This window comes from Phascolarctos cinereus, unplaced genomic scaffold (genome assembly GCF_003287225.1).
Source record: "Phascolarctos cinereus isolate Bilbo 61053 unplaced genomic scaffold, phaCin_HiC Scaffold_4;HRSCAF=312, whole genome shotgun sequence".
NCBI lineage: Eukaryota > Metazoa > Chordata > Mammalia > Diprotodontia > Phascolarctidae > Phascolarctos > Phascolarctos cinereus.
In genome coordinates, this window is record NW_027555847.1 from 59,401,855 (window position 1) to 59,427,599 (window position 25,745).

Genomic DNA, 25,745 nt, shown 5'->3' on the forward strand with positions numbered 1-25,745 from the left:
TTGCCATCTGATTGCCTTTTTCCTCTGGTATTGCAACCCCCCCCCCGAGTCTGTTATAATAAGATTTCTCGTTTTGTTTTTTTTTTTTGGTGAGACAGTTTGGATTAAGTGACTTGCCCAGGGTCACATAGCTAGTAAGTGTCAAGTATCTGAGGTCAGATTTGAACTCAGGTCCTCCTGACTCCAAGGCCGGAGCTCTATCAACTGCACCACCTAGCTGCCCCTGATAAGCTTTCCTCTTCGAGAACATTCCATATTAATACAGTTTGACTGTTTTGACAGAGCCCCTCTTTCTGGGATGTAGTTGTATGACCCTGGGTTAGTCACAGCAGCTCTCTGGGCCTCAGTTTCTTCATCTGTAATAAGAACATTGGACTAAATTTCAAGAAACTTTATTGAGTCTTTGATTTCTGTATTAAAGGAATTTTAGGATTCCCCTCAAAGCCCACCAGCTAAAGTAAATGAAATACTAGGAGCTAGTGTTGAGATGGGGTTCCTCTATGTTAGATGGATAGATAGACAGAGAGATGGATAAAGATGGATAGATAAAGAGGTAGCTAGAGGGATAGATGGATGGAGAGATAGTAGATAGAGGGATGGATGATAGATGATATGTAGAGGGATGGATGGATAGAGAGGTGATGGATAGAGAGATAGAAGGCTGAATAGACAGATGATGGATAGAGAGATAGAGGGATGGATGAAGAGATGTTAGAGGATAAATAGAAGGATAAATGAATAGAGAGATAGTGGATAGATAAAGGGATGGATGATAGAAAGATAACGGATAGACAGAGGGATAGATAGATGGATAAAGGTAGATGAAAAGGAAGATAATGGAGAGATGATAGATGGATGTCAGGATTAATGGATAGAGAGATGATAGATGACAGAAAGAAGGAAGGAAAATTGATTAAGCACTTACTGTATGCTAGCCACTGTGCAAAGTACTGGAGATACAAATATAAGACTGACCCTGCCCTTGTGGAGCTTACATTATAATAGAGTAAGATAATGCATAAAAGGATTGGGGGGGGTGGGGTTGTACATGCATTAGCTCGGTAAATTAGCCTGGTATGTCATATGGTTTGTTGGCATGGTTCCAGGTAAGATATGGTAAAAGCTCACCTTTTAGAGCTGAGAGACCCTGTGGCAGAGTCCAAGGTTGCTTTGGGGAACAAGTGAAGGTGATGGCTGGAATATAGGCAGCTTAGTGAGGAGACGGCCAGGAAGTGCAATGACTGATAACAGCAGGATGCATAGTGAAGACTTCTCCAGTGCAGCCCCAAGTTCTGCCCTCTGCCTGAAATTCCAGTATTAGCGCTTTGTCCCTTTAAGGTTTTGATCTCTGTTGAAAAGTCAATACCCTGGTGGCAGCAACAGCAGCACTCTAAGCTGTTGTCAGTCACTGAGGCTTTTGGTGTAAATGAAGGTTCTGCTAGGCATTGAGTATCTTGGGAAGTGGTGGGAGCAAAAGGAGGAAACCCCCAGGAGGGAGCTAGTGGACTGCCCTCTAGCAGGGCACCAGCCCACTGAGTGGAGGACTTGCGGCGATCATAGAGGTGGCCACCAAACAGAGGTTGTCACTAAGCTAGGCACAAAGTGATCTGTGACCTTCATTTTTAGAGGTGACATTGCTCCCACTCCTGATGGCCACTGTCCAGTATAACTGTCAGATCCAAGGCATAGACCCTAGCTCCTCTGTGTTTTTTCTTCTTGTAGGCTCCATCCCTCTTGCTGGCTCTGCCTTGGGTTATGCCACTCCAGGTGGAGATGCTTGTGGCTGTTAATTCCCAGCAGGGAACATTTGGAAGTTGTCAAACAGGAGGCTTGATTGAATTCCTCTACCTACTTACCCTGAAATCATATCCTTCAAGCTCTCTTCATTGGAGTCTTCTCTGCTAGGTCTTAAAAATCTCCCAGACAGCTCCAAATGTTTTTTTTTCTTTATTTTTAATAGTATTTTATTTTTTCCCCAATTATATGTCAAGACAATTTTTTAGCATCCATTTTTACAAGATTTTGAGTTCCAAATTTTTCTCCCTTCCTCTCCTCTTCCAAAAATAGTAGGCAATTTGATATAGGTTATTCATGTGCTATCATATAAAACATATTTCCATATTAGTTATAGTTGTGAAAGAGGAAACAGATCACAAGGAAGAAGAAACATGAAAAAGAATGAAGTGGAAAAAAATATGCTTTGATCTGCGTTCGGAGTCCAACAGTTCTTTATCTGGATGTGGGTAGCATTTTCCTTTGTGAGTCCTTTGTCCTTGTCTTGGATCATTGTGATGCTGAGAAGAGCTGAGTCATTCATAGTTTATCATCACACCATGTTGCTGATACTGTGTACGATGTTTTCCTGGTTCTGCTTATTTCACTTTGCATCAGTTCATACAAGTCTTTCCAGGTTTTTTCTGAAATCTGCCTGTTCATCGTTTCTTATTGTACAATGGTATTCCATTATATTCCTAAAGCACAGCTTGTTCAGCCATTCCCCAACTGATTTACATCCTCTCAGTTTCCAATATTTTGCCACCACCAATAGGAGTACTATAAATATTTTTTACATGTAGGTCCTTTTCCCTTTTTTAGATCTCTCTGGGATACAGACCTAGTAGTGGTTTGCTAGATCAAAGGGTAAGAACACTTTGGTTGCCCTTTAGGCAGGGTTCCAAATTACTCTCCATAATGGTTGGATCAGTTCACAACTCCACTAACAGTACATTAGTGTCCCAATTTTCCCACATTTTCTCCAACATTTATCATTTTCCTTTTTTTGTCATATTAGCCAATCTGATAGTGTAAGGTGTTACCTCTGAGTTGTTTTAATTTGCATTTCTCTGATCAAAAGTGATTTAGAGAACTTCTACATATGCCTATAGATACCTTTGATTTCTTTATCTGAAAACTGCCTATTCATATCCTTTGACCATTTATCAGCTGGGGAATGGTGTGTGTTCTTATACATTTGACTCAGTTCTCTATATATTTGAGAAATGAGGCCTTTACCAGAGACGCTTGCTGTAAAGATTGTCCCAGCTTTCTGCTTTCCTTCTGGTCTTGGTGGCATTGGTTTTGTTTGAACAAAAGCTTTTTATTTTAATATAAATAATATGTGCTCTATCCACAGCACCCCCTAGCTGCCTTAAACCCAACTGTCTGCCTACCTAGCCATCTACTAGGCTTCAGATAGCATCAGGCAGGATCTTGACAAGGAGACTTAGGAACATTGGTTCTTGTCCTGTGGTTGATATGTAGACATGCCCGTTACAAGAGAGGTTCCATTAATAGGCCAGCTAACAGGGATGGCTGGATGTGGACCTGAAGTATGTCTAGAAGGTAATGAGAGAGATGCTTTATTGCCTCCAAGGTTGTTGGGTGGGAAGGCCATAAAGCCCCCTAGAAGGTGCTGTTCTTTGTTCAGATTGTACTAGATGAAGATATAATCTCCTCTCTCTCTCTCTCTCTCTCTCTCTGCAGGAATACTGATGATTTGCGTGGTGCTGGGTGCTCAGAAGATGGGGATCAATCCGGACAACATCTCCACACCCATCGCAGCCATGCTCGGAGATTTCGTATCCCTGTGCATTCTGGCAGGCACCAGCAGCATCCTGTACAGATATATAGGTATGGCCTGCAAGAGGTTCAGGGTCCAGTGGGTCATGGTCAGAAGGTGGAAGAGAAAAGGTAGAGCCAGGAGGTACCCAGTACATAACACCATATGTCCCAGCAACCACAACCCAGACTGCTCTAGGAAAGTGGAGTTAAAATACTCCAGCTGTAAGCAGCTGACCTTGAGACCCTCCATTGTGGGAGGCTACATGTCATCAAGGCAAGAAAATTGGCCTGAAACTTGGGAGACTCCCATCCTAGTCCTCACCCTGCCTTTCCTGCTCTGTATAACATTGAGCTAATCACTCTCCCACTCTGGAGCTGCTGTTTCTTCATCTGTAAAATGGGGGAGGGGTGAATTAAATGATCTGGAGAGGCAAAACTCTACAAAGGCCCTCACTTTACAGTTGACTATGTGGAGGCCCCAAGAAGAGACACGATAGACAGAGCCCAGACAAGAACCCTCAAGCACTTTCTGAGCATCCCTTCTTCTGATGTCATACAACTGTGATTGGTTAACTGCCTGCAGATTCTGAATAGAACTGCAGAGTAAGCTCAGTCCGCAGGTGCCAAGCCAGATGACCTCATTCCATCATGTACTGTAATAGCCACGTGTTCAGAATTGCCTGGCAGATCACCAGAGCCCATCCCCCAGGGGAAAAGGGAATGGCCAGAAACTGAAACCAGATAATGTGCATTTGGGGTCATCTCTTGTCTTACCCAGTTTTCCCTTTCGAGCCCTCTGGATCAGGAGCCCTAGTCTTGTTGAAGTAATGGGGAATGTTTAACCTAGGAAAGAGAAGATTTGAGAGGACACAGTAGATGTTTTCAAGAACTTGAAAGTCTGATATGTGAAAAAGGGATTGGAATTGTTGACGCTAGCAGGACTGGGACCAATGGATGGACATTACAAAGAAGGAAATGTAGACTTCATAGAGGGAGGATTTTTTCTGATAATCAGGCTTATCCAGAAGTGGAATGGGCTACCTGAGAAGGTCTCCTCTCACTGGAGATGTTTGAGTGATGGCTGAATGACCCTTTAGAGAGGAGTTCCTTTTTCAGGTATGTGTTGAGCTATTCTATGTGGCCACTGAGGCATGTCCCAACTCTGGTTCTGGACTCAGTTCTATAAATCTTAGGAGCACAGTCCTAGAGCTGGAATGGAACCTCTAGAGGTCAACCTAGTCCACACAATGCTCCCCATCACTCCCAGTTTGTCGATGAGGAAACCAAGGCCCAGGGAGATGAAGTTATTTCCTTATGGTGACACCAGGTCTACTATGTCCTCTCAAATCTTCTCTTCCCTAGGCTAAACATTACTTTACTTCATTAACATTACCTTTACTTCAATAAGACTAGGGCCCCTGATCCTGAGGGCTCAAAAGGGGATAATTGGGTGAATTCATTTTCAGATAAGAGATGACCCCAGATGGGATTTGAACCCAGGTCAAGTTCTGCTTAGATTAACTTCTTCTCTGTGACAAAACATGGGAAGCATATTGGTTCTTATCTGTTTGGTTTCAGTGTTTGGAGTTGTTGTCCTAAGCTTTCTCACTGTGTTGTAAATCACATGACAGCCTCCCACAGAATTCTGAGAAGGGGAACTGGATATGTTACCACGAGAAGAAACAAGGTCCCAGAAATCAAGGAGGAAAGTGGGGCAAATTCCAGAGAGCTTGCTCTATTTTTAAGCCCAGACTCAGTCTTCAAAGCTTCCAAGGGAGGCTCTGTTGCAAGATGCAGTTTCTTTCTCCCAAGAAGCATGTCATTAATTTATACGTATTTTTAAAATTCTTCTTGAACATCTACTCGGCATGGTGTTGGGGGTAGAGTGCTGGACCAGGAATCAGGAGGGCCTGAGTTCAAAAGTGGCCTCAGACACTTACTACCTGTGTGACCTGGGCAAGTCATTTAACCTCTGTCTGCCTCAGTTTCTTCATCTCTAAAATAGTGATAATAATAGCACCCACCTCCCAGGATTTGGGGAAGGAAAAATGAGATATTTGTAAAGTGCTTAGCAAAACTTAAATGCTGGCTATGATTATTGTTATTGTTGTTATCAATCCAGAGAATATGGCGCAGTCTGTGCCTTAAAGAAACTTATAATCTGGTTGAAGAAACAGTACATGCTGTATACATGGAGTCTTTAGAACAGTATACACATAGCTATTTAAAAAAATGGGACAAAAAAGAAAAAAATGAGACTGACTTTCTGGTGCTGCTTAGAACCTAGGTCCAAAGGCAATTCCCGACAGGAATCATGGGTTCTTGGAATTCTGGGGTTTTAGAGTTGGAAGGGCCCTTAGAAACCATCTGACACAATTCCCTCATTTTATAGGTAGGAATCTGAGGCCCGGGGAGGCTAAGGGACTCCCTGCCCCCCCAATGCCCTGAGCAATGGCAGCCTCATCAATGCAGACTGTCCCGAGGGACCACAGCGGCCATCTTGTCCAGCCCCTACAGGAAAGAATTCCCACTGTGTATACTTGACAAGGGGTCATCTAGCTTCTGCTTGGAGAGCTCCAAAGAGGGGAAGCCTGCCATCTCTCATGGCCAGCCATTCCACTTCTGATAGCTTTACTCGCTAGGAAGGCTTTCCTGACTTCAGTGCTGCTCTCCTGTGCCTCCTTCTAGATCCCTCTCATTGCTTCTGCCTTGGCCCTCTGGAACCAAGTAAAACAAGCTTAATCCTCCCTCTAGCCAACAGCCCTTCAAGTACCTGAAGACAGTTTTCATTCCCCCCTAATTCTTCTTTCCTCCAAGCTAAACATGAGGTTGATGCCTTTGGCCAATGAGCCAAGTCATTGATAAAAATGGTAAGCCAAGTAGAATCCCAGGGTTGCTCCACTGGAAACCTTCCCCAGTGTTGACACTGCACTGTTAATAATTACTCTCTGAATCTAACCATCTAACCAGCTCTGAGTCTGTCTAATCAATTTAACCCCCTCATTTCATAGAGAGGTAGTATGGTATGGTGAAACAAGATAATAGTAATGATAAAAGCATTTAGTCCATATTATGTGCCAGGCACAGTGCTAAGCACTTCACAAATATTGTCTTTGATCATCACAACAACCCTTGGAGGTAAATGCTGTTATGAGCGTCATTTTACAGGTGAGAAAAATAGAGGTTAAGTGACGTGCCCAAGGTCATTAGTAAATTACTATCTAAATCTGAATTGGGTTTTCTTGACTCTGGGGCAGCTAGGTGGTGTACTCAATAGAGTGCTGGGCCAGCGGTCAGGAAGATTTAATCTTCCCAAGTTCAAATATGGCCTCAGATACTAGCTGTGTAACCATGGGCAAGTCACTTACCCTTTTTGCTTCAGTTTCCTTATCGGTAAATTGAGAAAAAAATGGCAGATCACTCCAGTATCTTTGCCAAGAAAACCCCAAATGAAGTCACGAAGAGTCAGACATGACTGAAACAACTGAAAACAGAATAAAAATATGTCCTGACTCTACAGAACACTCTCCTAGCTGCCTAATAATGCATTGGGGTAGGAATCAGGATAACCTGAGTTCAAATCCTGCCTTAGACACTTAACTGTAGTGTCTATATATATAACTATAGCTACATGGCTCTGTGTGAGGCATAGCCGAGCCTCAGTTTCCCCATCTGTAATTGGGAATCATACATGTAGTACTTAATGGGGGAAGAGGGATGCGGGAAGATGGGAAGGTCAAATGAGATAATGTACAAAGTGTTTTGAAACCTCTAAGCCCTGTACAAAATATCTTTTTCACAACCAAACCTATTATTTCATAAATGTGAAAGGCATGTCCTCTGCCACTGTAAATCAGCATCTTCCTTGAGTAATAGAGTCACAGGAAGTTGCTTGGGGCAGTGAGAGGTTAAGTGATTGACCAGGTCACAGAGTCAGTATATGGTCACAGAGGACTTGAACCCAGGCCTTCTTGACTCCAAGGCTGGTTGTAATGATGGTGAATGAGGAAACTGAGGTCCCAGGGAGGAAAAATCTCTTGTCTAAGGTCAAGGGAGGAAGAGTCAATCAAGGCCCCAAGGTCAGCTTCAGGGAGGAAATGACTCTTGAACTGAGCCCAGAAGAGAAAATATTTAATATAAAATCAGCCTATCAGAAGATGGTATGGAACAACTAGAGCGTACCCTCTTCTCCATAATAAGGTGGCGATTACAGGCCATGTGATACAGCTGCCCAGAAAGTAAACCACAGGTTTTATGAGCCACCCCCTCCCTGGGGTCTTGTTGAATACTATATTTCTGCCCCTTTTCTCTCCATTTTTTAGAGTTATCCCTAACTGAACTTTTACAAGAAACTGCCATCTGAACTGCCCCGTTTAAAGATGGCCTCTCAAGTGGTTGAACTAGAAGATAGTATCTTAGTAGCTACACTTAAACCTTCCAGGGGCTTCCCCTGCCTCATATTTTAAAATCCTAGTGTATTAGAGCCGAAAGGGACTTAGAAACAAACCAGAAATGTCGGAGCTGGAAGAGACCTTAGAAAACAGCATGTTAAAGCAGGAAGGAACCTTAGGACATAGAATGTCGAGATGGAAGAGACCTCGGGACACAGCATGTTGTAGCTGGGAGGGACCTTAGAACACAATGTCAGAACTAAGAGGGGCCTTAGAACATAGCATGTCAGAGCTGAAAGGGGCCTTAGAAAAGAATGTCAGAGATAGAAGGAGCCTTAGAATGTAGATTGTCACAGGTGGAAGGGGCCTAAGAGACCATATCATTCAACTCCCTCCTTTTACAGGTGAAGAGACTGAGGCCCAGAAAGGTGAAGATAGCAAAGCTACAACTAGAATCAAAGTCCCCTGCGCGCGCGCACACACACACACACACACACACACACACACACACACACACACACACACACACACACACACACACACAGAAGCCTCCAGAGTAGTGATCTCTGCCTCCTTCCAGTTCTTAGAGTTCCTCTTCTCTGGGGCACCATCCCAGAGTCCCTCGAATCTCTCCCCACCTCTTGGATGGTTTTTCACTTTGTCTGCCTCTGTGATCAGTGAACTCAGTAGTGTAGCTACAGAAGACTTGGGGGTAGGGGTGTGGGGGAGCACTCCTGGGCCATAAGACTGCAGAGCACTGCTTTCCCTGCCTTCCCTCCACCCCCTGAAGTTTTCCTGCCCTAGGAAAAACGACCCCTGTGACAGAAAGTTTTTCCATTAGACTCCACTGAGGAATTGAGAGCTTTTTATAGGGTAGCCAAGCCAGTGATCAGCTCAAAGCAGAAACAAAGCCAGCTGTGGCACATTAACTCCCATGCCAGAAGAGACCAGCCCCCCCGAATCCCCAAGGCTGCCAGTCACCCTGAGCCCTTCATTGGCTCCCAGTGGACACATCGAGAACCCTCCAAGTTGTCAAATGTCGTTTCTCCGAGAACCCTCCAAGTTGTCAAATGTCGTTTCTCTGCTATGTCTGTGCCAAAGCCAGGCCGTGGCTTTTCCTCTAGGACCTGAGGCTCAGCATCTCTCTCCACCCTCTGCTTTTCTGCAAAGCCAGGCTGGGGCCTCAGGCCCAGGGTTATAGTGAGGACTTTTTGGAAACAAGCATGAAAACCGATCCAAGAGGCATACTGTTATCACCCAAGACATGGAGACTTTGGGGCCTGTCTCAATGCCAAGCCCACTTGACTTAACCCTCTGGGGGCAAGACAAGTGAGGGCTTCTCTTCATTATTGTTCCCACGAACTGCCTTCCCCACTCTCCCCAATTCCTGCTGCCAATTTTCTCTCCCAGCCCTGATCTCCACTCCTCCCTCCCCCTCCCCATCCCTGCTGGGAGAAAGAACTGGTCTCTGTTTTGTGCTTCAGAGAGCATTAAGAGGATTCCATTGCAGCCCTGTGATCCTGGGGTGCACTGAGAGGCTTAGGGCCCACAAGGAGAGAGAAGATAGTCCCACAATGGTAATGATAAGGACAATGATAAACTGAAGGCTATCCAGAGAAGGGGAACCAAGATGGCAAACAGCCTGAGATTACAGCATGGGAAGAGAAGGCTAAGGAACTGGGGGATCATTAGCCTGGAGAAGAGAAGACTGGGGACGTGAGAACTGTCTTCAAGTATTTAAGGGGCTGTCAGGCAGAAGAGCGATTAGGCTCAGGCTGCTCTGCCCCACATCTGGGCACAGTTTGGTAGGCACTGCTTTGCACACAATAAGTGCTTAATAAATGCTTATTCATTTTTCAGAGATGGCAGATTTCAATGAGATATGAAGGGTAATGAGAAACACATATGACAGTGAGAACAATGATATAGAAGAGCCAGTGATCAATTGCTAACATGTGTGATATAGACAATATGTACTGGAGAGGGTCAGAAAGGGGACAGATAATTCATTCCTCCTGCAAACATTAATGTACTAGGTACTAGGTGCTAGGCACCTGGGTGGATGGGGAAGGGGAAGAGAATAAGCATTTCTATAGAGCCAACTTTGTGCCAGGCACTGAGCTGAGTGTTTTAGCCATATTATCTTATTTGATCCTCACAACAACCCTGGTAGGTAGGTGCTGTAAGTATTTCAGTTTTATAGATAGGAAACTGAGGCAGACAGAGGGTAAGTGACTTACCTGAGGTCACAGAGCTAGTAAATGTCTGAGGCTGGATTTGAACTCAGGTCTTCCTGACTCCAGGTCTAGTGGGCCAGCTGGGAGAGAGTGAGTAAGAAAAGTATAACTTCACGTAAGAAGTTAAGAGAAGGAAACTCAGCCAGGTTGGGAATTGGGTTCCAGAACTATACCTTCCCCTTTACCTAGAGAGGCAGAGAGTTCTGGGGACATATATCATCAGCTGTGGTCACTGGATCAAATGGTTTTGCTGAATTGTTTTTCTTTGTCACAAAGGAAGGTTCAGTAGGAGGAGGTATTTCAAATGGCTGATTTAAAGACAAAAGACATCAGTAAAACATTTTAAAGTTTCCAGTAGGGGAGAGATAAGAAAAGTACACAGAAGGTAATGCTTTCTAGTCCAAATACAAATAGGATGCCTCCTAAAGCCGATACATAACTCTCCCAGAGAAAGGAGGCACATCTCTGACAGGGGAGATCAGGGAAAGCTTCATGGAGGAAGTGTCATTTAAGCTGGACCTTGAAAAACTGTGGGAAAATTAGAGAAGGGGAGGAGGGCGTACCAAGTGGGCGATAACAGCATGAGCCTAGGCACAGAGATGGGGAGTGGTTGTGTCCTGTGCTGGAAGAAGAGATATGACCTAAACCAGGGATGTCGCAGGTTGCTAAACGACTGTTAAAAGGATATGGATGGCAGTATTCTATACAGGAAAGAGTCCTAGCTTTGGAGTTGGAGGGTTTGGCTGGGAACCCTGGTTCTGCTGCCTTCTACCTGTGTGACTGTGGGCAGATCCTTCCACCTTGCTAAGCCTGTTTGATTCTGGGCACCTCGTATATTTACGTCTGTAAAATGAGAGGGTTTCTCCTAAGGAAATGGGGGGAAATATTGTAGCAACTGTACTAAGGTAGTGAATGATCTAGTCTGTCGTGGAAAAACTTTCTGAGACAGAGGGTTCTGCATTCAGAAATAAGGGATTGGGGAGAAATGGGGTTCATGGTGTAAGGAAAAGCTCTTGTCTCCAGGTATATTATGTGATCATGGGATTTAAAAGCCGCCAGGGATCTCGGGGATCTTGTTGTCCAACCACCTTGTTTTGTAGATGAGAAAACTAAGGCGCCCCCCCACCAAAGTTGAAATGACTTGGCCCAGCATCCCATAGGTAACAAGCCACTGGTCATCATCCCAGCACCCCATTTCCAATCTCTTCATCCTGAAGAGGAAAAATGCTCCTTCCCTGAATGAGAGACAGCATGGCCTCATTGCCCTCATCTGGAAAACAAGATGACTGTAACTAGATGACCTCTAGGGGCCTTTCCAGGTCTTTCTAAGAGGGAAGGGTGCTTTTAAGGAGTTTTTGCTGAGACGCTCTGTGAGCTTTTTGTTAAACATCCAAGGCCAATGGTTACCTCTCGGCAGAAAGAAAAGCAAGGTTGTGTTCATCTTGAGACTGCCAAGTCTAAGGCAAACCAGCCTTCAAGGCTTGAGAATCGGGTCGAGAGGCCCAGCTGCTCTGTCCAGTGGCCCTCCCCTGGGACCTCAGGCTCATGACTCAGTCTCTCTCCCTCCAATGAACTCATCTCGCTGAAACAGGCTTGGAGCCTCAGGCCCAGGGTTAGGATGGAGGCTTTTTGGCAACAAGAGAAAATAAATTATCTAGGAGGCAGCTGAGTCCAGAAATGAAGACTAGCCCCAACCCTGATGTCTCAGTGAGGCTTCCACTCTGCAAGGAGAATTCATACCAAGAACTGCTGGATGTAAGGCTGGAAGGGACCTTAGAAAGTATCCTAACCCTCCATTTTATAGATACAGAAACTGAGGCCCAGAAAGGCCAAGAAACTTGCCCAAAGTCACACAGGTAGGAAGAAGTTGCTGATCAGTATGCCAGCATCCTACCTGAGCCCCTGGCCCATTTTAATCAAACGATTAAGCATCATTGCCTTTTTAAAAATTGTTGATATCCCTTATTTTTATATCACCTTCATCCCCAGCTATATCCCTGCTCCACTCATTACCAAAGAGCTAATCATTGTAACAAAGAATAAAAAAGGAGAGGAAAGGGGCAGCTAGGTGGCACAGTAGATAGAGCACCAGCCCTGAAGTTAGGAGGACCTGAGTTCAAATCTGGACTCGGACACAAAACATAATACAGCCAGTGCTATGTGACTCTGGACAAGTCACTTAACCCCAGTTGCCTCACCAAAAAAAAAAAAAAAGAGGAAAAAAGCTGCTCATCAAAACTAACATATGGGGCAGCTAGGTGGCGCAGTGGATAGAGCACCGGCCCTGGATTCAGGAGGACTTGAGTTCAAATCCGGCCTCAGACACATAGCACTTACTAGCTGTGTGACCCTGGGCAAGTCACTTAGCCCCATTGCCTAGCAAAAACAAACAAAAAAAACCTAACATACCAGCAGAGTCTGGCATATACAGTATTCCATACCCATAGTCCCCCACCTCTTCAAGAGGAAGAGCATTCTCTTAATTCTTCTCCAAAGCCAAGTTTCTTAGACATTGTGATCCATCAGTCCATCAACAAGCATTTCTGACTGCTGTGCTAAGCACTGAGAATACAAAGAAGGGTGAAAATAGTCCCTGCCCTGAGCTGGGAGTCTAATGTGGGAGGCATATAAATAAACATCGGCGTACAAGACACATATGGAGTAGCAGAAGGTAACCTCAGAGGGGAAGGAAAGCCCTGGGAAGAGGGAGGGAGAGAAGGGGTAATCAGGAAAGGCCTTGGTTTCACAAAACATTTATTAAATTCCTACTGTATACCAGGTACTGGGAATACAGAGACAGAGAGCAGGGAGCCCCTGCCTTCAACAAGCTTTTATTCTACAATCACATGTTAACATGGGACGTGCATCTCCTCTCTCTTGCCAGACCTGTATTACCTGTTCCCAGTGATCTGTTTCTTCTTCTTCTCCCTGATCCCAATATGGATTTTCATAATAAAGAAGAGCCCCACCATCACCGAAGTACTGAAGACAGGCTGGTTTCCCATCATCACAGCCATGTTAATCAGCAGGTAAGAACAAGGAAAGACCCAGGTCACTCCGTCTGGGAGTTGATAGCTGAATTTTGGAGAGGAAGAACCTTCCTAAATGAGAGCCCTACCCCTATCCTACCTCTCCGCTGGTACTGGAGCATTGTGGGCCCTCTCTCTGATCCAAAACACAGACTGCATGAGGATTTGCTGGGGTCAGAAGCAGCCCCATAGACTGCTCTGGCCGAGCAACTGGATTAAATAAACCTTCATAAAAGCTGCCACCATATCTAGCATACTCACTCGACCTTTGGGGATTGGATTTTCTTCCTGTTTCCCTCCTCCTCCTCTCGTCATATAAATGCTTTGATAACTTCATTTTGACCTTAAATTTTTTTCATTCTAACAATTGAAAATTATTAGAAGATTTAAAATGCTAATATTGAAGATTAATAAAAGTTTCTTACTAGTATAAAAAAACTTAGTTGATCATGATGCAAACTTCCTTTACCATATGAGTCTTCATGGAAGGAAGTGGGGCTGTTCAGCTGAGAGAAGGGAAAACTAAGGGTCATGAGGGAGACGGGAGATTTGAGAGCAGACTTCAAGTATCAGAAGGCATGTTGGAAAAGAAGAGTAAGGTAAACAAATTGATCATCTATTAAGCATTTATCATGTGCAAGGCATTGTGCTAAGTGTTAGGGATACAAGTACAAACAAACAAGGCAGTCCCTGCCCTCAAAGAGCTTACATTCTAAGGGAGAGATACTACAGAAAGAGGAGATGGAAAACTAGGGTGGGGGAGAGGGAAGTAGAAGGTATCCACATAGGGGCAAGGATGCCGGCAAGGAGGTGGAGAACACAGTAAGCTGGGCCAGGAGCGAAGTGATCATGGAAGGGGCCCTCGAGAAATGGTCATTTGGACCTTTTCTGCCAGACGAGAACTTAGAGCCGCAGGTCAAGTGGCAGAAAGGTAGATTTTAGCCCAATGTAAGAGACAATGATGTTTTGTAACAATTAAGGCAAGACCAGAATGGGCTGCTTCTCAGAGAAGTGATGAATTGCCCATCCTAGAGGCTGGATGGCAGTCTGTTGGAGATGTTGTATAACGGATTCTCAGGCAAAGGTGAGTCAGGCTAGGTAATCTCTGCGGATCCCTTCTAACTCTGAAATTCTGTGACTTGTGTGTATGGTCCAGTCTACAAAGAGAATATTTTAACTGAGACCTCGATCCACATTGGTATAAATTCATAGAATCAACAGAATCCCAGAAGTGGGAGGTGCCTAAGATTATACCTAGGCCAGCTCCTACCCTGAGAATTCTCTCTTCCGCAGTGTTCTCCACAAAGAGCTACGTACTTGAGTACCTTAAGTAAAGAGGAACTCATGACTTCCTGGAGCAGCCTGTTCATTACTGAATAGCTCTAATTATCAGTGGGCTCTATTTATATATTTACAAATTAAATATATGTGTTCATTATAAAAATAACTAAACATAAAAACCATAAAATAGGCCATCACATGTTAAAAAGAACAGTAATCAGTTCAAAAGGAGCCCATAGGAGTGAATGGGCTGCTCATAAAAAACAAGATAACATTAGGCTATGTAATATGTCTCTCGAGGGAGGCATTAGTCCTGCTATTCTCTTCCCTAGTCAGAGCCCAACTGGAGTGTTCTCTTGCATTCTAGGTATATGTTTTTAAGGGAACATTCATGAACAGAAGTGTGCCCAGAAAATAGTGTCTGAGAACCATAGCCTCCTAGATTTAAAGCTTATTTTATAGATGAGAAAACTGAGACATAAGTGAGCTCAAGGTCACACAGGTAATAAACATCATAAAAGAAATGATGAAAGGACTTGAGAATATTTCCCTAGAGAAAAGATGACCTGGAGCATGGGGGAGGTAAGGAGTTAGTGGATAGATACATGTGCCCTCTTCAAATATGTGAAGGCCATCCATGTGGCAGAAAGATTTGACTTGTTCCAAGTGGCTTTAGGAAAAAGAATCAAAACCAATGGATAGAAGTCCCAATGAGGAAGATTTCTGCTTCATATAGGGGAGACTTCAACAGTGATAGCTGTCCAACAAAGAACAAACTACCCAAAAGCTAGTGAGTTTCCTGTCCTTGGAAACATCTAAACCGAGACTAAATGATGACATGTAGGGGATGTTCAGAGTCTTGCATTATGAGCATTTGCTATCTGGGCCCCAAGGAGACCATTGGCCTCTGCCTGTTCTTTAGAACTGGGACATTGGTAGGCACATGACGATCAGAGTAAGGCGGAAGCTTCCCTGAACTTCCAGCTGTCTACAACAGCCAGTCCCCCTATTCGGGGCTTGCAGAGTCGAGGGTGGAGTAGTGGAGAGCTAATGCCTCTTGCTTCCCTGAGTTTCATGATAACAGAAGAAATAGTACAGAATCAGTGTGGTATGGTGGAAAGAGCACAGTATTAGAAGTCGGGAGACTTGGAGTCCAGTCCCAGTTCCTGTGTGACCTTAAGTAAGTCATCTCCCTTCTCTCCATCTATAGAAGAGAGGGTTGAACTTGAATCTCCCTTTGCATATATGTTTTATCCCCCTTGCCCATTCCGTTAGAATATAAGCTCACTGAAGGCAGGGGTTATTAAATCATTCAACTGTAGGCAAAAAAAATCTAGCCTAATCCATAGAGGTATGTGAAACCTATTTTAATTGTCACTGAAATAATAAATTGTCCTTTATCCAGAGGGCCAAGTGGTTGGTGTAGAGGGAAGAAGAATGACTGGGGTCCCAGGATATAGGTTTGAACCGTGGCTGTGCCACTTACTACCTTTATGACCTTGCGCAAGACATTGCGCCTTCTTGGGGCACAATCTGCCCACTTATAAAAGGAGGAGATTGGAACAAATGTCCTCTAGGGCCCCTTTGAGCTCTGAATCGATGGTCCCTTTCAGCTCTAACAATCTCTGATTCTCTTTATTGGACCAGGGGAGAAGGGTCACCCTATGCTAGAAAGTGGTCTCTGAAGGCTTTGTGTCTACACTTATTGCTTCTTCTTTCTCATCTCCCACTCACTTCTTTTTTTGTTGGGTTTTTTTTTTTTTAGCCAATTGGGGTTAAGTGACTTGCCCAGAGTCACACAGCTAATAAGTGTCTGAGGCCAGATTCTATGAATTTATACCAATGTTGATCGAGGTCTCAGTTAAAATATTCTCTTTGTAGACTGGACCATACACACAAGTCACAGCTCTGAATCGATGGTCCCTTTCAGCTCTAACAATCTCTGATTCTCTTTATTGGACCAGGGGAGAAGGGTCACCCTATGCTAGAAAGTGGTCTCTGAAGGCTTTGTGTCTACACTTATTGCTTCTTCTTTCTCATCTCCCACTCACTTCTTTTTTTGTTGGGGTTTTTTTTTTTTTAGCCAATTGGGGTTAAGTGACTTGCCCAGAGTCACACAGCTAATAAGTGTCTGAGGCCAGATTTGAACTCAGGTCCTCCTGAGTCCAGGGCTGGTGTTCTATCCACTGTGCCACCTAGCTGTCCCCTCCCACTCACTTCTTAGGGACTCCCTGTCCAGCTTCTCACCCCACCCCTTGACTGAAACTGCCCCCTCCAATAATATCCAGTCAGTTTTTTGTCTTGTCTTTTCTCCCTCTACACTATCTCTCCCACCTGTCCCTGTCTCTCCACTCACATGGTTACCAGCAGAGTGCAGGCTTTCATTACCTCTTACCTGGACTCCCACAACACACTCCAGCTCGGTCTCCTTGCATCCAGCTTCTCCAATCCCCATAGCTGCCAAATGGATGGACCAAATCTCTTCTCTACTCAAGATTCTTCACTGGCTCTCTGTTGGCTCTGGGGTAAAATAAAAATTCTCCTGGCATTCAGCGCCCATTGTGATCTGGTTCCAGTCTAGCTTTCCAGATTGAGTTCATGTTACTTTCCCTCTCACACTCTAGATTCTAGATGAATTGACTTAGTCGATGTTCTCCATGCAGGACGTCACATCTGTTTTCCTTTGTGCCTTTGCCCAGAAAGCCTCCCTTCTTGAACTTCACTCCCTCCTCAAATTTCCATCCCCAAATCCCTAGCCTTGCTCAAAGCTTAGCTCAAAGGCCACCTTCTACTAGAGGCATTTCTTCATCTCAACCCACCTCTAGTTTTAGTGCCCCTTCCCCACCATTCTCCTAAGATTACTTGGTAGACACGTTGTATTTTCTTATCTGCTTACTGGTGACTTATTCTCAGTAAAATGTAAGCTCCTGGAGGGTAGGGGCTGGCTTTTTTTTTCTCTTTGTATCCCTAGGGCTTAGCATGGAGCCTAGTATATTAAGTATTGAATGGACACTTTTCAAAAACTTGTTGAATTGAATTTCTAGAGGAGATGAGAAATGAGCTAAGGTAAATAGAATGCGAGACACATTCTGGAGACACTGTAGAGAGCAGCTGGGGCAGGGGAATTCTGTTGTGGAAGAGTGGGAGGTGAGGCTTCCCAGGCAGGCTGAGAAGATAATATAGATGATGAAGTAGTAGCCATGAAAACGCCACAGTTAAAATGCTAGAGATCCCATCCCTTGGGTGTACAAACAGTCTATGAAATGCTTGTCCTTAACGGTTTCTTTTTCCAGTCTTGGTGGGCTCATCTTCACCAAAAGCATAACTGAGCAAAAGATCAATTTGATGGCTGTCTTCACTCCAGTGATAAATGGTGGGTGAGCCTTTCTGTCAATCTAACTGAAGAAGGCAGGGTTTCTTTAGCAGCTGCCTGAGCTGCAGTTACCCATAAGTTCCTTGAGGCTAGGTTTCTTCTTTGTAGCTGTCATGTGATATGTGTTTGTTGACTGATTGATTGATTTAGACTCTGAAAGGACCATGGTGATCACCTAGTCCAGGGATAGGGAACCTAGGCCACATATGGCCTTCTGGGTCCTTGGGTGCAGCTTTTGACTGAGTCCAAATTTTACAGAACAAATCCTTTTATGAAGGGGATTTGTTCTGTGAAGTTTGGATTCAGTCAAAGGGGCACACTTGAGGACCTAGAAGGCCACATGTGGCCTTAAGGCTGCAGGATCCCCACCCTTGACCTAGTCCAACCCCCTCATTATTCAGAGAGGGAAATTGAGACACAGAAAAATTATCACTTGCTAACTCACACACTCAGTCAGTAGCATAGCAGAGATCTGTAGAGCTAGACAGGAGCACGAGAGATCCAGTCTACTGGGGACAACTAGGGGGCGCCATAGTGCACAGAGTGCTGGAAGGGAGTCCGAAGACCTGAGCTCAAGTCCAGCTTCAGACTTACTAGCTGTGTGACCCCCAAGCAAGTCATTTAACTTCTGTCTGCCTCAGTTTTTTGATTTGCAAAATGGGAATAATAACATCGCCTCCCTCCGAAGGCTGTCGTAAGGATCAAATGAGGTAATATTTATAAAGCGCTTTGCCCAGTGCCTGGCACGTAATAGACGCTTAATAAATGCTTGTTAATTTTTCAAAAATCTGGTGCAACCTCATTTTACAGGGGAGGAAACTGAGGCCCAGAGAACTCAAGTGACTTGCCCAAAGTCAAAGAGCTAGGAGTAAACGCCAGAGGCAGGGTTTGACATCCAGATCTTTGACTCCAAATCTAGAGCTTTTTCTTTCCTTTCATCTGTGTTCTTTTCATCTGTGAGGCTTGTGGTCCTGTTCCTGGTTCTGATAGACCTCATCAGAAACTCCTGGACCACTCAGCCTCATTTAATTGCACAAATAAATCCATCTCCAGCCTCTTGCAGTGACTGCTTAGGTAGTATTTCACTTGATCTGGAGAGGTAAATGGTGGCTGATGTCAGAGACTTCCTCCCTAGTTCCATTTCTCAACGCCTTTCTGGGGTTCCCCATAGCAGGAACTAATCCCCAGTGAATGAGTTTATGGGGCTTAGCCAAACTATGGCATATAAATGCCATAGTAATAGCAGAGGTATCAGACTAAGAGCTGGAGAATGCTGCCAAACTAAATTAAAGTATAATCTGGAAATGTTTAACAAAATAAATAAAAATATAATACAATAAAAATAATTTTAATTTGATGTTTTCTACTATCAGTAAACCCTGGGTAGGGATCTGTTTGCCTTAGGGGGCTCTAAATTTTCCTTATGGAATTAGCCAAATCTATTCATGCCTAGTGGGATCCTGACACCCAGGGCCTTTTTCGGACCTCTGGACACCCAAGCTTTACAGGGACTGCTTGGGCAGGAGCTTAACTCAAACAGTCCAGCTGCTGAGACCTTCTAGGATGAGAAGACCCCATGTGAAGGCGAGCATTCCTGAGAACCCTGTCCTGCTTAGCAGTGCACGACTGTAAAATGACCTCACTGAGTAACACCTAATTGGAACTACAATTCTCCCACCAGCCAGGAGGGCAGAATTCCATGGAAATCTACATTCCATTCCGGCTGGGCCATGTCTTCCATAAGTATCACTGAGCAGGGTTATATAGACTCATAGACTTGCAGATCACCCTCTGGCTCCAACTTCTTTCCAGACTCATTTTACTGACATACTCCACCCACTATGCTCTTCATTCCATCCAAACTGACTCACCAAATTCCAAATTCCAAACATCTCCTACCTTGGTGCCTTTGCACACAGCCGTCCACCATGCCTGGAAGGCTCTCTCCTTATCCCTTGGAATCCCCATCTCCCTTAGGCTTGAACTCCTATGAAGAAGCTTCTCCTGATACCACCAAATGTTAGTGCCCTCCAGTTACTTTGTACTCAGCTGCCGCCATGTTGTTTCCTCCCAATAGAACATAAGTTCCTTGAGGACAAGGAGTGTTTCTTTTTTTTGTCTGTTTCCCCAGTGCCAGCATGGTGCCTAGCACATAGTAGTAAATATTTCGTAAGTGCTTGGTGAATTGAATCAAATTCATCCATTCAACAGGCATTTTTGAACTCCTGCTTTATCAGGCCCTATACTAGAGACTTTAGGGGATACCAAGGAAACATGTTGTTTTGCAGTCATTTTCAGTCATGTCCAACTCTTCATGACCCCATTTTTGGGGTTTTCTTGGCAAAGATACTGGAAAGGTTTGCCATTTCCTTCTCCAGCTCATTTTACAGATGAGAAAACTGAGGCAAACAAGATTCAGTGACTTGCCTGGGATCACACAGCTAGTAAATGTCTGAGGCCTCATTTGAACTCAGGAAGATAAGTCTTCCTGACTCCAGGCCTGGCGCTCTGTGTACTATGGTGCCACTTGGCTTCCCACAAAGGAAATATAAGTAACATTAATTGCCCTTATGGAGTTTACAGTCTGTCTGGGAAAATTAAAAGTATATGCATGAAATAATTAGCTCAAGTGTGAGACTGTATATCCTAAGGGCCAAAATGGGTGATCCAGACAAACCATAACATACAAAGCAGCTTTAAAAAGGGTGAGCCCCCTGAGCACTAAAGCACTTGGGGAAGGCTTCCGGGAGGAGGCAACCTGGATCTGGACCTTGAGTGATGGGTAAGGCTTAAATAGCTATAGTCGTGTGTATGTGTATCTGTGTGTATGTGTGTGTGTGTGTGTGTGTGTGTGTGTGTGTGTGTGTGTGTGTGTGTGACAGAGAGAGAGAAGAAGAAAAAAAAGGAGAAGAGGAAGAGAGAGAGGAGGAAGGGAAAGAGAAAAAGGAGGAGGAGGAGGAGACAAGAAAGAGGAGGAGGAAGAGAGAGAAATAGAAAGAGAGAGAGAAGGAGGAGGAGGGGGAGGGGAAGAGGAGGGAGATAGAGAGTCAAGACTTAGTTGTCTTCTAGGTGTTGGTGGTAACCTGGTGTCTATCCAGGCCAGCCGGATCTCTACCTACCTGTATTCCTGGAGTTCCCCTGGAGTCCTGCCACACAATATGAGGAGCTTCTTCCCTGATCCAGGCTCTACGTTCTGTTCTTCAGGTGAGTCCAGGCAGGTCATTACATTGGTAAACTTTTGGCTTTAAAGTAATGAGTCATTGGCATATGACTTTCATGGGTAGGCATAAGTGCACGCAGTAAAGTTTCAAGGTCAGCCAACTTTGACCCCTGTTATTGCCTAAGACTCTGGTAGCTCTCTTTGACACCCCTCCCTTCCTCTTTCAATGCCAGCTGTCTTCTTCTATCCTCCCAACAAGGCCTTCTTGCAGGAAAAAAGGCATAAGGTATGTCATTCGTATTTGAGTATAAAATAAATTGCAGCTTGCCCAGAGCTGCCAAGAGGATAAGCATGGGGGCAAATCTTGAGCTCTCAACCCTGCCCTCTTTCTGCTACATTATACCTCTCTCCCAAAGGGAAAAGAGATTAAATAAAGAATGTATTCACTACCCAGGGTCCCAAAGCTCACAGCTGCTAAGTGCCTAAGGTGGGATTTCAGGTCTTTCCGAGTCCAGTGTTCTACCATGCTGCTTCAAGATCAGATGCAGGATTGGGGAAATGGCAGGAATTTAGGCCTGGATAGAAACGCCAAGCCCCATTCCTACCAAAGCTCTGATCCCCTTCTCAATGCCTGAGTGTGTTCTGGCTGGGTGCTGGTGATCATAGGGGTGGGGGTGGGGCCAGCTTTGAGTGTTGCCAGAAAGTGCTACTGCCTTCCAGGTAGAGTTCGACAACCCCCCCCCCAAAAAAAAGATGCCTTGCCCAGGATCACACAGCATAGCTAGTGATGGCCAGAGCTCAGACCTCCCGACACGCTACCAGAAAGTACATTTTTCTACTTTTGCTTATTGTGGCTGCAAGTTGAGCCTTGCAATGAATTTCATCTCTTCTGATCCCCTGGTATATTTCCTATGAGAATGTTTTCCTTCCTAACCTTGTGTCAGCTGAAGTTAACCACACTTGGATCCATCTGTCATAGAGTTCATTGCCAGCAAAGGCAGCTCCTTAATCCAGCCTCAGGCCCAATCCTTCTGTCTTGTATTCCTTACAGAAATCAACTCTGTGTCTGCCCGAGTGCTGCTGTTCCTGGTCATCCCTGGCCATCTGACGTTCCTCTCCTTTATTTACATGATGGAGAAAGGGGAGATGGAGATAAATCTGCTGTTCGTGGTCTTTTATCTGGTTGCTTCTTTGACCCAGGTAAGGATTTGGAGGAGAGTGGCTGGAGAACAGGACTTCAGAGAAAGATCTGAGGATCTGAGTAGCCTGCAAGCTCCATGTGAATCCATGACATGCAGCCTGAAAAAATGAATTCATTCTAAGTCTGTGTCAAGAAGAGAAATATTGTCCAGGGAAAGAGAAAGAATGACCTCACTGTCCACTGGTCTGGCTGGGCTACATCTGGAGTACTGTCTTCAGTTTTTTGTTTTTGTGGTTTTTTAAAAAATTTTTAGGCAATTGGGGTGAAGTGACTTGCCCAGGGTCACACAGCTAGTAAGTGTTAGGTCTGAAGCCAGATTTGAACTCAGGTCCTCCTGACTTCAGGGCCAGTGCTCTATCCACTGTGCCACCTAGCTGCCCCTGTCTTCAGTTGTTGACAAACTAGAGCCAGCCCAGATATAAGTGGATCTGAAGAATTCTGTCATACATGTATAATATTATAAGCCTTCCCAAATCCCTAGCCCCTATAGAAAGATTCTTCAAACCTTCTCTGGGTTTGCTCCCATTACACCTGTGCTGTATTACACTTACCTGTGGACCCTTTGGCCCTGGTAGAATGTCAGCTGTGTGAGGGTAAAGGTGCAAAGAGGCAAATGTCAGCTTGATGTAAGAGGAGGTCATGGATGCCCCTCATGGAGGTCCACCTTCAAACAGATATTGGATGACCAGTTGTCAAGTATGTTATAGGGGAGGGTTTTTTCTAATATACATTAGACTACAGCAAGAGTTCTTAGCCTGGCAGTAGACTTTTTTTAATATATTAATAACTATTTCAATTTAATTGGCTTCCTTTATAATCCAATGTATTTTGCTTTATGCATTTTAAAAACATGATTCTGAAAAAAGATCCGTGGTGCCAAAGTGCCAAAAAAAAAAAAAAGGTTAAGAACTTGGACCTAGTGGCCACCGAGATCCCTTTGGACTCTGAAATTCTGTGATTCCATGATTATTGTTATGCAGAATGATGGAGATCAGCACAAAAGGAGTTTCAAGGTGATGAGGATGAAGGATTCTGGAAGAACAGGGTCTGGCTTATTCTTTGGAATGGGCCAGGCAGTTTCCACCATGCTAGGCCAGCCACTGGAAGAGGCATCCGGTGACTCGAGCTTCCTCGAATTAAAACTTCACACTAGCCAATTCAGTCCCCTAGAATTTAAATTGGCTTTCTGCCCAGTGTTCCCTGGCCACCTGGCACATGGAACACATCCTGAATGAGACCCCATCTGGTGGCAGGCCCTCAGATTTATGAAGGCCACTTCACCTGGCTAAGGGTCTCCTTCTAAGGACTGTTCTGGGGTAGAACATAATTTGATATGAGAAGGTCTGATGGGGTGTATTCCTGGAACTCAGCTTGAAGCTTACGGCACCAGATATAAACTCTAAGCTGATGACACCCTGGCATATTCTGCTTCTGATTTCATTAGACTGGGTGCTCTTTAAGGGCAGGGATCATTTTGCCTTCCCTGGTATCCCCAGCACTTAGCACAGACACTGACATAGTAAACACTTAGTAAATGCTTATTGGTTGATGGATGGCTAAAATCCCCTTTGCCCCGCTCTAACCAAGCACATGATTTTGAGTTTCCCACCCAGCCGACCCATCCTGAGGCTTAGACTGTTTACTAACTGTTCCGCAGACAAGAATCCCACCTTCCATACCTGGGCCACCTGACTTCATCGGTATAGTAGCTGTCTGATATGTAAACGTCCTCCATCAATACAATCTGTAACTTCGTCTTAGGGAGTTGCTAGGAGAGGTTCATTCACAAAGCCAGGCTGTGTCAAAGGTAGGATTTGAACCTAGGTCCCAATCTAAGACTGCCCTTGTATCCACAAAGCCACACTTCTTCTCATGCTATATTGTTGTTCAGTCATTTTTCAGTCATGTCTGACTCTTCACAACCCCACTTGAGGTTTTCTTGGCAAAGATATTGGAGTCATTTGTCATTTCTTTCTCGGGCTTATTGTGTAGATAAGGAAACTGAGGCAAACAGGTTAAGTGATTTGCCCAGGGTCACACAGCTAGAAGTGTCTTAGGACAGATTTTAATTCAGGGCTTCCTGACTCCAGGCTGGGCGCGTTATCCACTGTGCCACCTAACTGCCACCTTAAGCCATATATCTACCTAGAATACAGCTAATACTTCCCCCCCCATCTAAACACATACCCCTCTCCTTCTCCTTCCCCTTCTCTCCCTCTCTCCTTTTCCTTCAAGGCTAAGTTCAAATGCCACTTCTCCTTAAGGCCTTCCCAGCTCCCTACCCCCAGCCAGAAAATGACCACTGTCCCATCTGTACTCTGATAATACTCTGATCTCTCAAGCTCTTTATATACTAATAATTAATGTACTTGTATTATCTGCCCTAATGGACAATAAGTTCCTTAAAGACAGGGGCTCGATTAATTCTTTTTTTTGTCACCCACAGAGCCTAATGCAGGACTTTGCACACAGTAGGTGCTTAATAAATGCTTTTAAAATTGAATTTTGTTCCTCCAAAGAGTCAGTTTCATTGGGTTAACTGTTAATATCAAACAAGTCTTTATTGGATATTTACACTCAGCTATTCATTACTACAGGGAAAATCAGCATGGTCCCTGCCTTCCAGAAGCTTACAATCTAAGACACAAAGCTTACACCAATTAAAAAAAAAAAAGGTAGTGATTGCTGAATTATGTGTATGGACTCTCAGTGGAAGAGAAGAGCAGACTAAACTAGGGCAGTCCAGGAAGGTTTCGTGGAGGAGTTGAGGCTTCAGCGGTGCCCAGAAGAATGGCTAAGATGGAGGTTAGGCAGAGAAGAGATGGGCAGGGCATTCCAAGAGAAATAGTGAATTAGCATGAGCAAAAGCCAGGAGGCTGGAATGGAAACGGTTCATTCAGGGGGAGTGAGGAGACGAGCCAGCCAAAAACAGGATTGCGGGCCACCGTTCTTCTAGGGCAAAGGAGTCCCAGTTATCATGCATGATTGCTTTTTTTATGTTACGGCTGTGGAACCAAAGGAAAATATATCACAATGAACCCCCTCCTCCTGAATGCTGCTTGCCCAGATTTAAGCTAAGCTAGAATTATGGAGAACAGCTGCCTTTTTTCCCCCTCAAGGAACTTTTCCCCATAAAGCTGCTCATAATCATGGAAAATGTGCATCACTTGTGGCCACTGCTCCATCTGGCCAGGACCCAGAGACTCCACTCCTGACTCAAGGCATCCCCACCCCCCCTCACCCCCAGCTACAAAGAGCCCTCCTCGGAGAGTCCCAGGGACACCCAATGAGTGTCCCAAAGCAGGGTATTGGCAGCCCTTCCCCCAACTGGAGAAGAGCCACCCCCCAGAACTCATCCCACCAAACAGGAAAAATCCCATCACGCAACAAAGTCATTGCAGAGGGGAGCATTTGATAGCTAAGGTTACTGGGGATGTTTCCCTAGCAGGGGGGTTATTGCTGTTACTGGTGATTGTGGTCTTCAAATACCTGAAGGAATGTCTGTATGTGGA

The 25,745-nt window shown here is 44.7% G+C and overlaps 1 protein-coding gene across 2 annotated transcripts in view; it reads left to right on the forward strand.

Annotated features, from left to right (window-relative positions):
- The window catches only part of SLC41A3 (solute carrier family 41 member 3), a 68,055-nt gene that overhangs the window by 40,068 nt on the left and 2,242 nt on the right, over nt 1–25,745 (forward strand). For both annotated transcript variants that reach the window (XM_020981152.2, XM_020981154.2), the window contains 5 exons: nt 3,484–3,630; nt 13,074–13,218; nt 17,793–17,872; nt 20,942–21,076; nt 22,084–22,232. In XM_020981152.2, coding sequence (XP_020836811.1) covers nt 3,484–3,630; nt 13,074–13,218; nt 17,793–17,872; nt 20,942–21,076; nt 22,084–22,232 — 656 coding nt within the window. The remainder of the gene's footprint in view (nt 1–3,483; nt 3,631–13,073; nt 13,219–17,792; nt 17,873–20,941; nt 21,077–22,083; nt 22,233–25,745) is intronic.